Source organism: Tasmannia lanceolata, unplaced genomic scaffold, assembly GCF_043159265.1.
Source record: "Tasmannia lanceolata isolate RefF3 unplaced genomic scaffold, GAP_Taslan_0.1 ptg000044l, whole genome shotgun sequence".
Classification (NCBI taxonomy): Eukaryota; Viridiplantae; Streptophyta; class Magnoliopsida; order Canellales; family Winteraceae; genus Tasmannia; species Tasmannia lanceolata.
Window position 1 is genome coordinate 4,209,425 of NW_027518721.1, and position 13,601 is coordinate 4,223,025.

The window sequence follows — 13,601 nt, forward strand, 5'->3', positions numbered from 1 at the left end:
TCTCTCTCTCTCTCTCTCACACACACACACACACACACAATAGTCTTTCTATTTTCCCTCTGTCCCCAACAAAAAAAGGTAATTTCTAATTTTCTTTATTTTGCCTCTTCGATGCAAAACTGATTTCTTTGTATATTTCTGTGTATCTTTCGTGTGTTCTCTTTTTTGTGTTGATCTATTGTGATCATTGCGGCTGCAAAGAACATTCTAACTTTCTCCAAATTCTAAGAAAACCCATACATTGAAAGAAGAATATGAAGATCAGTCAAAATAGAATCCAGTTATAGCAAAAGAAATATGCGATTACTATAAAAATATCACACGCTTTAGTATTTCATAAAACGAATTCTTTTTTGTATATAATAAAAAATCTCAAAAAAGTTCCTATTTAATCACTATCCCTGGACCGAATACTAGGCAAAAAATCAGCAGTTATTCTCTTTCTAAACGCAAAAAATACATATCACATCCTAAAAATTCTCAAAATTTACTTCTTCCTTTAGAAGCCTCCACCGTCCAACTCTTTCACCCCCATTGATTCATTTATAAGAGAGAAATCCCTGAAAATTAGCAACTACATACAAATCCAAATCTCCTAAGTAGTTTCCTTACTTTCTCTCTCTTTGACTAGGCTAAGAAACGTCTCCACCCTTTGGGTGAAGTTTCCTTCTTTCATGAAATTAGTTATTAGAGATTTTTCTCAATCCAAAAACACCCCATGATCAGCTTTCTTTATTTATTTGTTACCCAACATTTAGTATCTTAAGATACCTTCTCCTATATCCCTCTTTTCTCATTGGAAGAAATTTCAAGGAAGAAATCCCACCATGGAGCATAAAGAAAAGAAAGCTACTAATTCAAGCCTCATCTTACAAGGCCCCCAAAATGAGCACTTCCAATAGTGTTGCAGAGGTCCAATGAAGAAGAGCGCCGTTTTGGGTAAAGAAAACGAGTTATATCCTTTGAATTCACCTATTTTCTTTTTTGGGTTTTACCTATGTTCTTTCTTTAAGATGCTTGAATCGAAGATTAGTTCTACATGTTTGCCGCCTATATTCTTTTTTGTGTTTCCTTACACTGCCAAAGTTGAATATTTGTCCAATATTGTTCTCTACGGCCATGATGTTTAAAAACAATTAGCGTCCATTAGAACTGTAGGAAAACAAATGGTGTGGGGTGTATGATTGTTCCAACTTAAATTTTTTTAATGTGGGTATATATATATCGTTATTTTTCTTTGTTTTTGATACATGTCTATTTGTTTTTTGATAAATGATTGTTCCAATTTAATTTTTTTTTGGATGTAGGATATAAATATATATCTTTGTTTTTTCTTCTTTTTTCGTTCCGTGCAACGTAGGGATCTGCAACTAGTTTAATAAGTATTAGGAAATATAGGTTAAAGTAGATGTTTAGAGGGTGAGCCTTGGCGCAACGGTAAGGTTCCTCCATTGTGACCTAGTGGTCACAGGTTCGAGTAATGGAAACAGCCTCTATGCAAAGAAGGGGTAAGGCTGCGTGCATCTAGCCCTCCCCAGACCCCGCAATGGCGGGAGCCTCGTGCACTGGGCCGCCCTTTTTAGTAGATGTTTGGCTTTTGTTTCCCAATTGGGGTACGTTAATTTGTGAGTCCTGGTTGGAGTCATGGAGTTTCTATTCTAATGTTTTAGTAAGATTGAGATGGCTTCCTATTAAATACAAGCAAAGCCTTAAGTCTAGTAGTATTTCTATTTTCATCAGGATACTTGTTTAGAAACTAAGAGGAAGAGTAGGAAATTACATTTGTACGTGAGGAAGAATTTCTATTTAATGGAAGGGGGCTTCCTACACAAGGTGGGATGGCCCTAGGTTTCTCTAGGGTTGGAGTCTATATAGTGTAGGCATTGGCCACATTTTGAAGCAATGAATGAAATCTGAATTAATAAAAGATTTATGTTAATTTGTTGATGGTATGTGATTGCATCTCTAGTTTTGATGTGTTTGCCTAAATCTTTTAAGGTGTGGTTGACTGAGGAAACCAAAGTGTGATTGCCTTGGAGATTTATCTTTCTTCTTCTTCCCTATCTTTATTTTACACTGTCAAGCTTCAGTTTTATCTTTGATGCCAACCTCTTACTTGGTTGATTTCCAAGGCCTTTTAAACCAACGAGCTGCCCGTGCTGGAATTTTCTACTGTGTCTTCCCATTTTTTCCTGCAGTTTCTTTTTGTATTGTTCTAGTACGTTCTTACCATATCTGGACTGTTCAATTCATTAAATAGTTCTTGTCTGTTTCCAAGCTTCTATAAGTATCTTTAAAGAACCCCACCAGTCAATATTCAACCCAATTCAATATAATAACAAAATGAGCCTAGTTGTTCTTCAAATCCTTGCAAGGGACCAGTTTTCTTCGAGGTTCAGAAACTGTAATTCTCTCCCATAACCTTTTCCTTTCAAGCTGACAATATGAAACCTCTTATCAGAAAATGCCCATTAGACATACGCCCAATAGATCTCCAACAAAAGTCAGCCTCTCCCACTCCAATCCAAACATGTTGAACACAATACCAATAATCCCTACGCAGAGAGACAGTGCATTGGATCATTGTCACTCAACCGCCAAATACAATATGTATCAGCATCTCTAAGGAATTTGATTGCCTCTATGCAGAAGATGATCCGAAGCCAGAAATTTCTCAAGGCCTAAAATTCAACGAAATGCAAGAACCCTACGCTGCATACAACAAACCACAACCTACTCGTGGGTGCCATAGTACTCTTCCCTACACTAAAAAGAACTCTGTTGAAGAACCTAAATGAGAATTGGGTCCCATTTGCACACCCTAATATCCCTGTCCATTTTACAGTTGTACTGATATGAACACATTCTAGCCTAGGTAGCAACCTTCCACCAACCTTATTTCCTCATTGTTTATGTTCCACATGGTGGATGACCCAAAGCATTTAGAATATTCAGCTATAACCAACCTGCAAAAAATTCCATATATCTCGGAGAGTAACAATAGACAAAGTTATTTGCAATTGGATAGCTGTTAGCGTCAAGAAAATTTCAAAGCAACGAACGGTTCCAAAAGCTTCTTACAAGGCCAAAAATAACTGACATCAACATAGGGGCATTTTATATGCTATTTAAGGGTGAGTTTTGTTAGATGACTCGGTGTAATTACATACCGATTAGGGGTATTTTAGACATTGTACAGGAACCCTAGTAACATATATAATACATGTTATGAGAGGGAGAGCTATTCTCTTACTTTCTCCTAACCCTCACCCTAGCCGTCCCCCCTCCCCATCAAGTTGATGCCCCCCCTCCCGTCCCAGGAAACCCGAACTCCTAGCCGCACCGCTCCCTAATCCCCAGAAACCCCACCTAACTTAGCCGCATCCCTCCCCAAGTGTGTGATGCTCCATATTTAGGTCAGCTTTCTATTATGAACTTTCTCTATCTCCATCTCTTATGGTCTATCTTATTTTGTCTCCCATCAGCCCTTCATCTCTCTCCTTTCATATTTCATATCTCTATTTGCTTGCCATGTCCCTTCTCTATTCCCATCCCCTCTTACATTCTTTTCACCCCGCACCTCAACTGGGTTCATAAATCGCACCCTCTCGGTTGGGTTCATAAACTGCTCCTTCTCAGTTGGGTTCAAAAACCACTTCCCTTTCTACTCCTATCTTCCTTCATTCCTCATCTAGATTTTTTGGATCTTGATCTCCTTTTCTTTACTTGATCTTGATCCTTTTTTTTTTCTTAATCTTGACACCCTTCTTAATCGTGATCTTAATTATCTATTCTTTCGCTTGGCTGTCATGAATTTGCACCAATTTAGTATTGATTGACATCAATTTGATAACAGTGCTAGATTCACATCAACGTTGCTGTGTTGTATCAATTCTAAATTGCAAACCTAAGAGCAAATAATAATCTAAAAATGAAAAACTAAAAGACAGAACTCATGCAGGTCAGCGTCTTAAATTCCTTACCTCAAGATAAACACCAGCTCTTGATTGTGTCAAACCAACCGTCACCGCACTAAGTCCTGTCAATCCACCCTACCAGAGCAAAAAAACCAGAAAAAAACATTCTGTTTTCTTTACTTACCATTCGAATAGTAAGCCAAAAACATGCAATTAAATACATTACAAAAAAAGAAACAGACTTAAAAGAAAGGGATTCAACAACTGGTTCGATCATCTACGAACCTGCCGGTGATAAAGTTGTGGAGAGTACACGAAATCCATAGTCAACAGTTTGATTACTGCTGATATCTTGCCATGATCTTCGGCAGCCAATAGCTGCATCACAATCCCTTGAACCTGTAAAAAAAGTTAATCAAAAGTCCAAAAAGCAATTCAAAATTCCTAAGCCAATTTAAACCCTAGAGAAAAATAGGGTTTAAATTGGCTTCAAACCCTAGAGAAAACAGAACATCAAGAAAAGATAACATAGGCACAAAATTCGAAATTCCTAAGCCAATTTAAACCCTAGAAAAAACAGAACAACGAGAAAAGATAAGATCATACCTCAAGAGCCGCATGCTTGCGTTTATCGTAGATTTTATCGGCGAGATTCCGACTAACGGATGCCGGAATTATCACGTCGGCCATGCCGGAGTTCGAAAACCGATCAAAATTCAACCAAAGAACGTGCCCTAATTCTTGAAAGAGTTTTTAGGGTTTTTCTTTTCTTTACTTTTCTTTCTTCTTCTTCGTTTTGGGCTTTTCTTTTCTCTTTTTTTCTTTTTCTTCTCTGTTTTGTGCTCTCTGCGTTTTACTTTCGGTCGTGTAGACGGCTGGAGAGGAATTTCTTTATCTGAGCAGCTTAAAGGGAGACAATTGTTTTTTTTCGCACCTCTTGTAGGATAATGCACCCCACTGTTAAAGTGGATTGTGCGCAGACTTCAACGCTTTATGACGTGGAATCACGTTAAGAGCGGGGCCTATTATCCTATAGTTGGGGGCGAACAAATCATGGGTCAGTGTAAATTATAGACAGTGGGCTTTTTTGGCTTTTGGCTTTTTGACAAACTTTGAAAAAATGGCGGAGTGGGGCCCTTGGGATGAATATTTATAGAAACGGGTGGTAGTTATGTTAGTTGTACGCAACGAAGTCTCTTTTTTTTTTCTTAACCTAGAATGCTAATATCAGTCGAGCAAGACTCACTCACGCGCTTCAGCATCCCTTAGGTTGATGCCAACCAAGAATAAAATGAGAGAGTGACATTAGCATTTCTCAAAACTAAGATATATCTGCATCTATACTAGTGATTTTATATGCTAATTGTAAAAGTAAAACTTGAGTGTGTAACGACTCATGTCATTCAAAACCATATAAATGTAAATGTCTTATGGCTACCAAATACTTTATTAATGTGAATGTTTCTTTATAGCTATTGAATACTTTACATAAATATATAACTATTAAGTACCTTATAACAACCTTAGAGTGAGTGACATTAGCATTTCTCAAAGTTAATATTCTATACTTTAGGGGATTTGCTAGGGACTTTCGCAGAAAGGCATTTTGTGGCTGGTTGTTGCATGAGAGAGTAGCCACCTTAGATAAATTAAACGAATAAGACAAAATCTGCTGAAAAGTGAGCCTGGGTGCTGCTCTCTAATGCAACAGCCAGCCACGAAAATGTCTTTCTGCAATACTTTACATATATGCTAATATAAAATGGTAAAAGTTGAGTGAGCTTAACTACCCCATGCTGTTTAAAACCTTATAAATGTAAATTACTTAAAGCTATTAAATACATTTTATTAATGTGAATGTTTCTTTTAGCTATTGAATACCTTACATAATAAATATATAACGATTAAGTACCTTATAACAACCTCCAACTCAATTAACCTTATAAATGTAAATTCTTTGTAGTTATAAAATACCTTATAAATGTCAATGTTTCTTTGTAGTTGCAAAATGCCCTATGAGACTGTCTAGGCAATTTGTAGGGAATTTAAATGGGAAGAACTCACGCCTAAAAGCTAGCCGTTAGAGGGAGGGTGCCCGTTCCCTTATAATCCATCCACATCCACCCGTTTTTTCCGATGTGAGATGATTTGCTTTTGCATGGAACCCCAACAATCTCCCCCTCCACGTGGAAGCAACGTGGACAATCTCACCCCTCCACGGTGCTGCAATGTGGGAATCATGAGATACTACACCGGGGTTTCCGAGATCTTCCCCGAGAGACATTTCCGCCCTCAGAGGCAAACCGAGGTTGCCACGTCCTGAGCTCTGATACCATTTGTAGGGCATTTAATCGGGTAGAACTCACGGCTAAAAGCTAGCCATTAGAGGAAGCATGACCATTCCCTTATAACCCATCTACATCCACTTGTTTTTCCGATGTGGGGTGATTTGCTTTCGCGTGGAACCCTAACACAATTTCTCAAAAACACTTTTGAAGCTCGGCTTTTCCAGGAGAGAAGTGCCACCTCATAAATTAAATGAAATTGACAAATTCAAGAATGAGGTGGCTCTTCTCAAATTTCCTATACACACCCACAAAATATAGGATTTACTACGGACTTTAGCAGAAAGGCATTTTGCGGCTGGTTGTTGCATGAGAGAGCATACACATCAGATGAATCAAATTAAATGAATAAGACAAAATCTGCTGAAAAGGGATCTCTCATGCCACAGCCAACCGCAAAATGCCTTTATGCGAAATTTCCTAGCAAATCTCTCTCTCTCTCTCTCTCTCTCTCTCTCTCTCTCTCTCTCTCTCCCCCCCCCCCCCTACACACAGACACGCATAAATTTGTGTGTGTTGTATATAAACATGCACCTCTATTTATACTGCATAAAACAGTTAATTAAAGGGAGATGATATTTTCACCCCCTCTGCAGTAAGCATTCGCCCCCCTTTTAACGTGAATTAACGTTAAAAAGCATTAAAGTTGCCCGCTAAAGGGAGGCGAATGCGCACTGCAGGGGGTGAAAATACCATCGCCCTATTTAAAACCTTTTTTTTTTTTTTTGGTAGGCAAGCTGGGGTTAGGCGGACCCCTGCCAGAGGTAATTATAAAAGAACTGAACAATACAGAAGGGGGCCACGAGGGCAGCTACAAGGGAAATAAAGGAAAAATCATACAAGTTCCCAATACCACAATAACCTAAAGTCAAAAAACAGACTAGCCAAGGCACAAACAGCAGCTGGAGGGCGTTATGAACGAGTGTAAATTGTGCCGGAGAAGTCGGATCTGATGATGTTTATCAGATCAAGAGGGAGGGAATCAGATGGGATGTCTTCACCTTTTATGGGGCATTCGAATTTGGATAGGAAATCTGCTGCTCCATTTGCTTCTCGCCAAGAATGGGTGATTTTCCAAGCAGGGAGTTCCGATAACTTGGCGCTAATAGTTGCAAGGGTTGGAATTAGTTTCCAAAGACATCTGGCCTTTCCATTGATCACACTGACTGAGTACAGGGAGTCAGATTCCAGCCATAAATTACTGATATTGTGTCTCAATGCAGTGCAGATACCTTTCTGAATAGCCTCCATCTCTAATTCCGGAATTGTCTTCGGGCTTTTGTTGATGGAGAAGGAGCCGATGATGTTGCAGGATGCATCTCTAAGTAATCCTCCAATTGCTGCCTTGTCTTCTTTTAAGGAAGCATCTGTATTTAGTTTCCACCAGCCAGGATCAGGAGTAATCCAATTACAGGTTTTGGGGTCTTTTTTGAGGATAAAGTTTGGGAGGTTTAGAGTCTCGGCCAGATTGATTTCCTTAGAACTGGAGTTTCCATCAAGGTTCAGATGTAGGATTTTGGTTCTGATGGTGTATAGTATGTCAGTGAGAACAACTTGCTTGTGTCTTTTTTTGTTCTCAAAAACTCTGCAATTTCTTTCCTTCCAAATGAAGTAGATAGCTGCACAGAAGGCCATACGAAGGGCAGTCCCATATCTGGAGCAAGACTTCGAGTTGAGGCGAATCCATTCTTCATTCTTGTCTAGAGTTCGAGCTGGGGTTTTCCGGACGGAGAAGCGCCTTAGAAGAGTTTTCCAGATCCAAGCTGAATATGAACAATTGAAAAATAGATGATCTTTGTCTTCTCTACCAGTACTGCAAAGAGGACAGGAGATATCTCGGATGGATCCCAACATGAGAAGTCTAGCTTTGGTACTCAGTTTGCTGTGGAGGGCTTTCCAAGATACAATGCTATGTCTTGGGACATGGCCTTTGAACCAGATCGAGGGAGTCCATGGGGGTTTGGGGTTGTGGGTACGAATGCATTTCCAAGCACTGGACAGGGAGAAATCCCCAGATGGAGTGGGTTTCTAGATAGTTAAGTTTGAAGGGTTGGGAGAGATGAGAGCTGTATTGAGAATGGTATTAATGTTTGGGAGGGTAAACTGAATATTTGGATCCCAGTCACCATCATTCAACAGTTGGTCCACCGTAGCAGTGGGGGAGACAGTATTCGGCAAGGAACTTTCGGGGTATAGATGGGTTAGGAGGCCAGCAGGGTGCCATGGTTGTTTCCAGAAGTCAATGCCTTTACCATCTCCCAAGACGTAGCAAATATGGTATCCAGCTTCCTCTCTAACTCTGAAAATGCTTCGGGCTCCCCAGGAGGGAGAAGTCGGCATTTTCCTAGTCCAGAAATTTTTATTCTTCAGATATTTTCTTGTAAACCACTCAGTCCACAATGTACTTTTACCATTAACGATAGACCAAAGGTTTTTGAGCTGACAAGCAAGGTTAATGTCTCGGATTTTTCTAATTCCCAGGCCCCCTTCATCTTTGGGTCTACAAATAGTGTCCCAAGCAACTGGATGGAAAGACTTTCTCTCAGAGCACCCAGCCCAAATGAAATTTCTTATGATTTGGTCGATTTTGTCAAGGACACTAGCAGGGAGGTTAAAAGAAGCTGACCAGAACAGATGGAATGAATTGAGGACTGACTTGACTAATTCAATTCTCCCAGCTCTGGAGAGGAGCTTGTTGGCCCAGCTGGCAATGTGTTTTTGTATCTTACTGATCAAGGGGGAGCAGTCTGAACCTTTAAGTCTAGTGGAGATGAGAGGGAGGCCAAGGTATCTCACCGGGAATTGGCCTTCCGGGATATGAAGGATTGGATCAATTGTTGTTCTGAGAGACTTAGCAGATTCATAGTAAAAAATTTCGCTCTTGCTGATGTTCACTTCGAGACCAGAGCAATCATTGAATTGATGGATGCAATTTCTAATACTTTGAGCAGAGGCAGGGGAAGCTTTCGAGAAGACAAGCATGTCATCTGCGAAGAGGAGGTGTGAGACAATTAAGTCTCCACGACAGAAAGGAGAGGAAAAGGACTTAGAGTGGATAGCATTCTCAACGATGCAGGAAAACATCTCCATGCAAATACAGAAGAGGAGGGGAGAAATAGGGTCACCCTGCCTAATTCCATTTCTGGAGGTGAAGTAACCGACAGGGGATCCATTGATAAGGATGGAGAACGATGGTGTGTCTATACACTCGTGGATCCAATTGCACCAGATATCATTGAATCCAATTTTTTTCAAAAAGAGTAGGAGGGATTCTCTTCTGATCATGTCGAAAGCTTTCTTGAGATCAAGCTTAATACACAATGCAGCTACATTGGATTGGAGGTGAAAATTATGAACCAAATCATGGGCTAAAAGGATGTTGTCTTGGATGTTGCGGCCTTTGATAAATGCAGATTGATTTGGGCTGATAATCTTGTGCATTATTAAGCGGAGTCTGTTAGCCAGGATTTTGGTGATTAGCTTATATAGGAAGTTACAGAGCGAGATTGGCCGGAACATTTCCGGGGAGGAGGCATCAGAAGTCTTGGGAATTAGGGTGACATTTGTAGCATTAACTTCAGGGAGAAGCTTACCAGAGCGGAAGAAGTGAGAAATTGCTTTGGTTGTGTCTTTGCTGATGAGGTACCAGAAGGACTGGAAGAATTGTCCATTGAAACCATCCGGGCCAGGGGCTTTGCTTCCATCACAGTTCATCACAACTGAGTGGATTTCCTCTGCAGTAACTTCGCGGGTAAGGTAGTCAGCTTCTAGGCTATTAATTTTGAGGCTGGGCTCCGGGACCTGAGATGAGAGGAGAGGAGATCTTTCCTGGTTTAGCAGACTTTTGAAATAGTTTACAAGAGTAGAGGCTATCAGGTTGTGATCAAGAGTGAAATCTCCTTCGTCAGTTTTGAGGGCGGAAATGGAGTTGGTATTTCTTCTTGCGGCAATAGCAGAGTGAAAGAAAGCAGAGTTCGTGTCGCCTAGGTTTAGCCAGTCAATTCGGGATTTTTGCCGGAGACAACTTTCTTCAAGGTAGGAGATTTTATTCAGGTACTCTTTGGCTTCAATTTCTTCGATACGAAGAAGGAGATTGGTGGGATCTTGGGCAATTCGGGTTTGGACTTCATCAAGAGCAGCTCTAGCTTCAGGTTTTTTAATATCCACACGGCCAAAGATATTGGAGTTCCAGATCTTGATATATCTCTTTACTTCTTTTAGTTTAGAAACCAATCTAAACATAGGATTTCCTATGGGGTTAATTGTCCAGGCTCTCTCGACAACTTCAAAGAGGGAAGCTTCTTCAAGCCACATGTTATGGAAATGGAATGGCTTCGGATTATGGGGGGAAGGGTTGGGTAAGAATTGGATGGTGAAGGGGGAATGGTCAGATTGGCCGGGATTAAGATGGGTAGCAAATGCAGTTGGATAATTACATAGCCAATCTTCGTTTACCAGGGCCCTGTCTAATCGGCGAAGCTTGAGATTACCTGATTTTGAGCTGTTGGACCAGGAGAGGGTCTGACCCATGGATTTCAGATCAGCTAAGAAGCAGTCTTGAATACAGGAATTGAATTCATCCATATCCACTAAGTTAGGGCTGGCGCCACCAAATCTTTCATTATGGTATCTGACAATGTTGAAATCTCCCAGGGCAATCCATGGCAGGGTGATGGAGGAGCTAATGGTTCGAAAGTCGTTCCATAAAGCTCTTCTTCCAGTTCCAGCGTTATGGCCATAAACAGCGGTAATGTTATAGTGGAGGTTAGAATGGATGTAGACAATTTCCCCATGAATGTATTGGTAGGAATCAGAAATGGGAAAAAAGTGAAGGATTTGAGGGTTCCACAAGATCCACAATCGAGCTTTCGTTGTGTGGTTATAATTAGCGAAACAGGACCAGTTTGGGCAAATTTCAGAGGTATATTCAGAAAGAAGGTCACTTGTTGCTTTGGTTTCAGAGAGGCAAAGGAGGGGGAGTTGATGTTTACGAATGAAAAATTGGATATCATCGCGCCTTCGCTTAGAACAAAGGCCTCTAACATTCCAGTAGCCTAGATTAATCATTGGAGGAGGTGGGGAGGGAGATGTGGACACCTTCAGGTGCAAGGCCAGGAGGTGCTTTTTGGTTTGGGTCAGAGCATTGGGGAGGTTGTTGTGGGCAAGCCGAGGGATTTTTCAAGGGAGGGATATTGAGAGGGTCGGGGTTGGAGTAGAAGGACTAGGCATCAGGTTAGATGGGTCTTCAATCCCAGGGGACCAGTTTCTCCTACGATTTTCAAAACTGGGTGGGTTAACAAGATCTAATTCTTCATCAGATTTGTAGGTTTCAAGATTGTTTTCAGGATCTTCTGAAAGAAGGATATCAAAGGGGTTTTGGGTTGCGACAGATGGGAGATCATTTGAGGTGTGGATGGTGAGTAGGGGATGGTTCTTAGGGGGCTCAGAATCTGAGTCTGGGGGACAATCCATTGCCGACTGAGGGGCATCAGTTTCCACTTGGGGATAAGTCTTTGAGATCGGTCTCCATTCAGGGCGGGATATGGGAGGGGCTGGTTTTATATATCGGGGGCATTTCCCAGAGGAGTGGTTGAAAATCTTACAATGGATGCAAGCTTGGGGTTTCCATTCGTATTCAATTTGTTGTGTAAGTTCGCCAAGAGGGGAATTGACTTGGATTGTTTCTGGGAGGGGATCATCTGCCTCTATCTCAATGCATAACCTTGCATAGTTCAGTCTGGTTTCTTCAGCTGTTTTAGAGTCCATATAGAGAGGGTTTCCAATTGCACTTCCTATTTTGCTAATGGCTTCCTGGTTCCAGTATTGGAGTGGGAGTCCTGGAAGCCTTATCCAAATAGGGATGGAGGCTAGCTCAGGTTTTTCAAGGGGGACACCAGGGGTCCATCTGCGCAGTATGAGGGGTCTACCTGCATAGGTGTGGCCATCCATTTCGAGGATTTGGTTACAATCTTCTCCACAACTAAAGCGGAATAAGAAAAAACCATTTCTGAGTGTGGAGACACTGATATTGCCTTTGGGGTTCCATTTCTTCTGAAGATTCTCCTGTAGATTTTGAACGTAGGGTCTTTTCCCCATGAAGAAGCCTACAAGGCTATTGTCCCATTTATTACTTCCTCTGTCAACTTCTTCCATGGTGAATGAGATGATAGTCTTATCTGAACCTAATTCTTTGGGGGAAACTCTTTGTAGTTTGACAGGGACTAAAGGCTTTGCTTTGGAAAAGAGGTTTGTCCAGGGATTTGGGGATTGGAATGATGGTCCACTACTCACAGGAGGGAGGGGAAGGAGAGGAGGGGGAGGTGGGGAGGAGGAGCGTGGGTGGTTGATTTGGGGTGGGCAAGATTTGATTGTGATGGCTGCCCTTGTTCAACTGGTTTGGGGGGAAGATTTGCAAAATGATTTGAGTGGGTAGCGGCATTTCTGGTATTGCCAGAAATCAAGGAGGGAAAATTTTCGGTTTGAGTGTGGATCTGGCTACTGGTGGGATTCGAATTTGAAAGGGGCAGGGTTTTTTTTTGGAATGGGGATTCAGAATTAGAATTGGGCGGGCTTATTTGGCGGGATTTGAGCTTCTTTGAAATTTCAAGCAAACCCGATTCCGGCCGGCGGCTCTCCGGCAGCTTAAGGAACTGGTTTAGCTGGGGTTTAGGGGGGGGGGGGAGAAAGTCTTGGATAGTTTTAGGGTCGTATAGGGAAGGCTCCAAAGGTTTCGGTCCGGATGGTTTCTGGGTTTTTCTGATACAGATCTTGTACTGGGTTTTGTGACTGAAGGGTCTACAGTTTTAGCAGGTTTAGGGAAGATCTTATGAGTTCGAGTACATATAATATAACCGGGAAACTTGGGTGGCGCCTAAGATTATTTGAAGGGAAATGATATCAGCACAAGCATATTTTGATATTTTTACAAACTGTATTGTCAAAAGGTTATTACATTTCCCAAAAAACTCTCACAAGCCAATTGAAGAAGAAAAGACTGCTGGGTTTGTACAAATATCAAAATATGGTTGTGCTGATAATATTTCCCGAATTAAAACCTTATAGATGTAGATTCTCTTCCACTAATTATCGTACAAATGTAAGTTTCCTCATAAATGTAAACTTTATAGCTATCAAATACCATAACAAACAACCATATTTAAGAAAGGGAAGTGATAAATGCGCCCCTTTTCATCACTTGGGACACCCAGTTGCATTGTACGTGGCAATCAGGTCACTTCATTCCTTCAAATGTGAATTACATCAGCACCTTTTCAGTCATAGATACACTGTAGCTGGGTGTCCCTAGTAATGAAAAGGGGCGCATTTATCATTTCCCTTT

At 41.1% G+C, this 13,601-nt stretch overlaps 1 protein-coding gene across 2 annotated transcripts in view; it reads right to left on the minus strand.

The window, feature by feature from the left end:
- LOC143863590 (protein VAC14 homolog) overlaps window positions 1-4,803 on the minus strand; it is a 34,744-nt gene extending 29,941 nt beyond the window's left edge. For both annotated transcript variants that reach the window (XM_077374304.1, XM_077374303.1), the window contains exons 1-3: window positions 4,524-4,803; window positions 4,203-4,316; window positions 3,984-4,052 (exon numbers count right to left, since the gene is read on the minus strand). In XM_077374304.1, the coding sequence (XP_077230419.1) occupies window positions 3,984-4,052; window positions 4,203-4,316; window positions 4,524-4,607 (267 nt within the window). In that variant the 5' untranslated portion in view covers window positions 4,608-4,803. The remainder of the gene's footprint in view (window positions 1-3,983; window positions 4,053-4,202; window positions 4,317-4,523) is intronic.
- Between the last annotated feature and the right edge of the window lie 8,798 nt (window positions 4,804-13,601).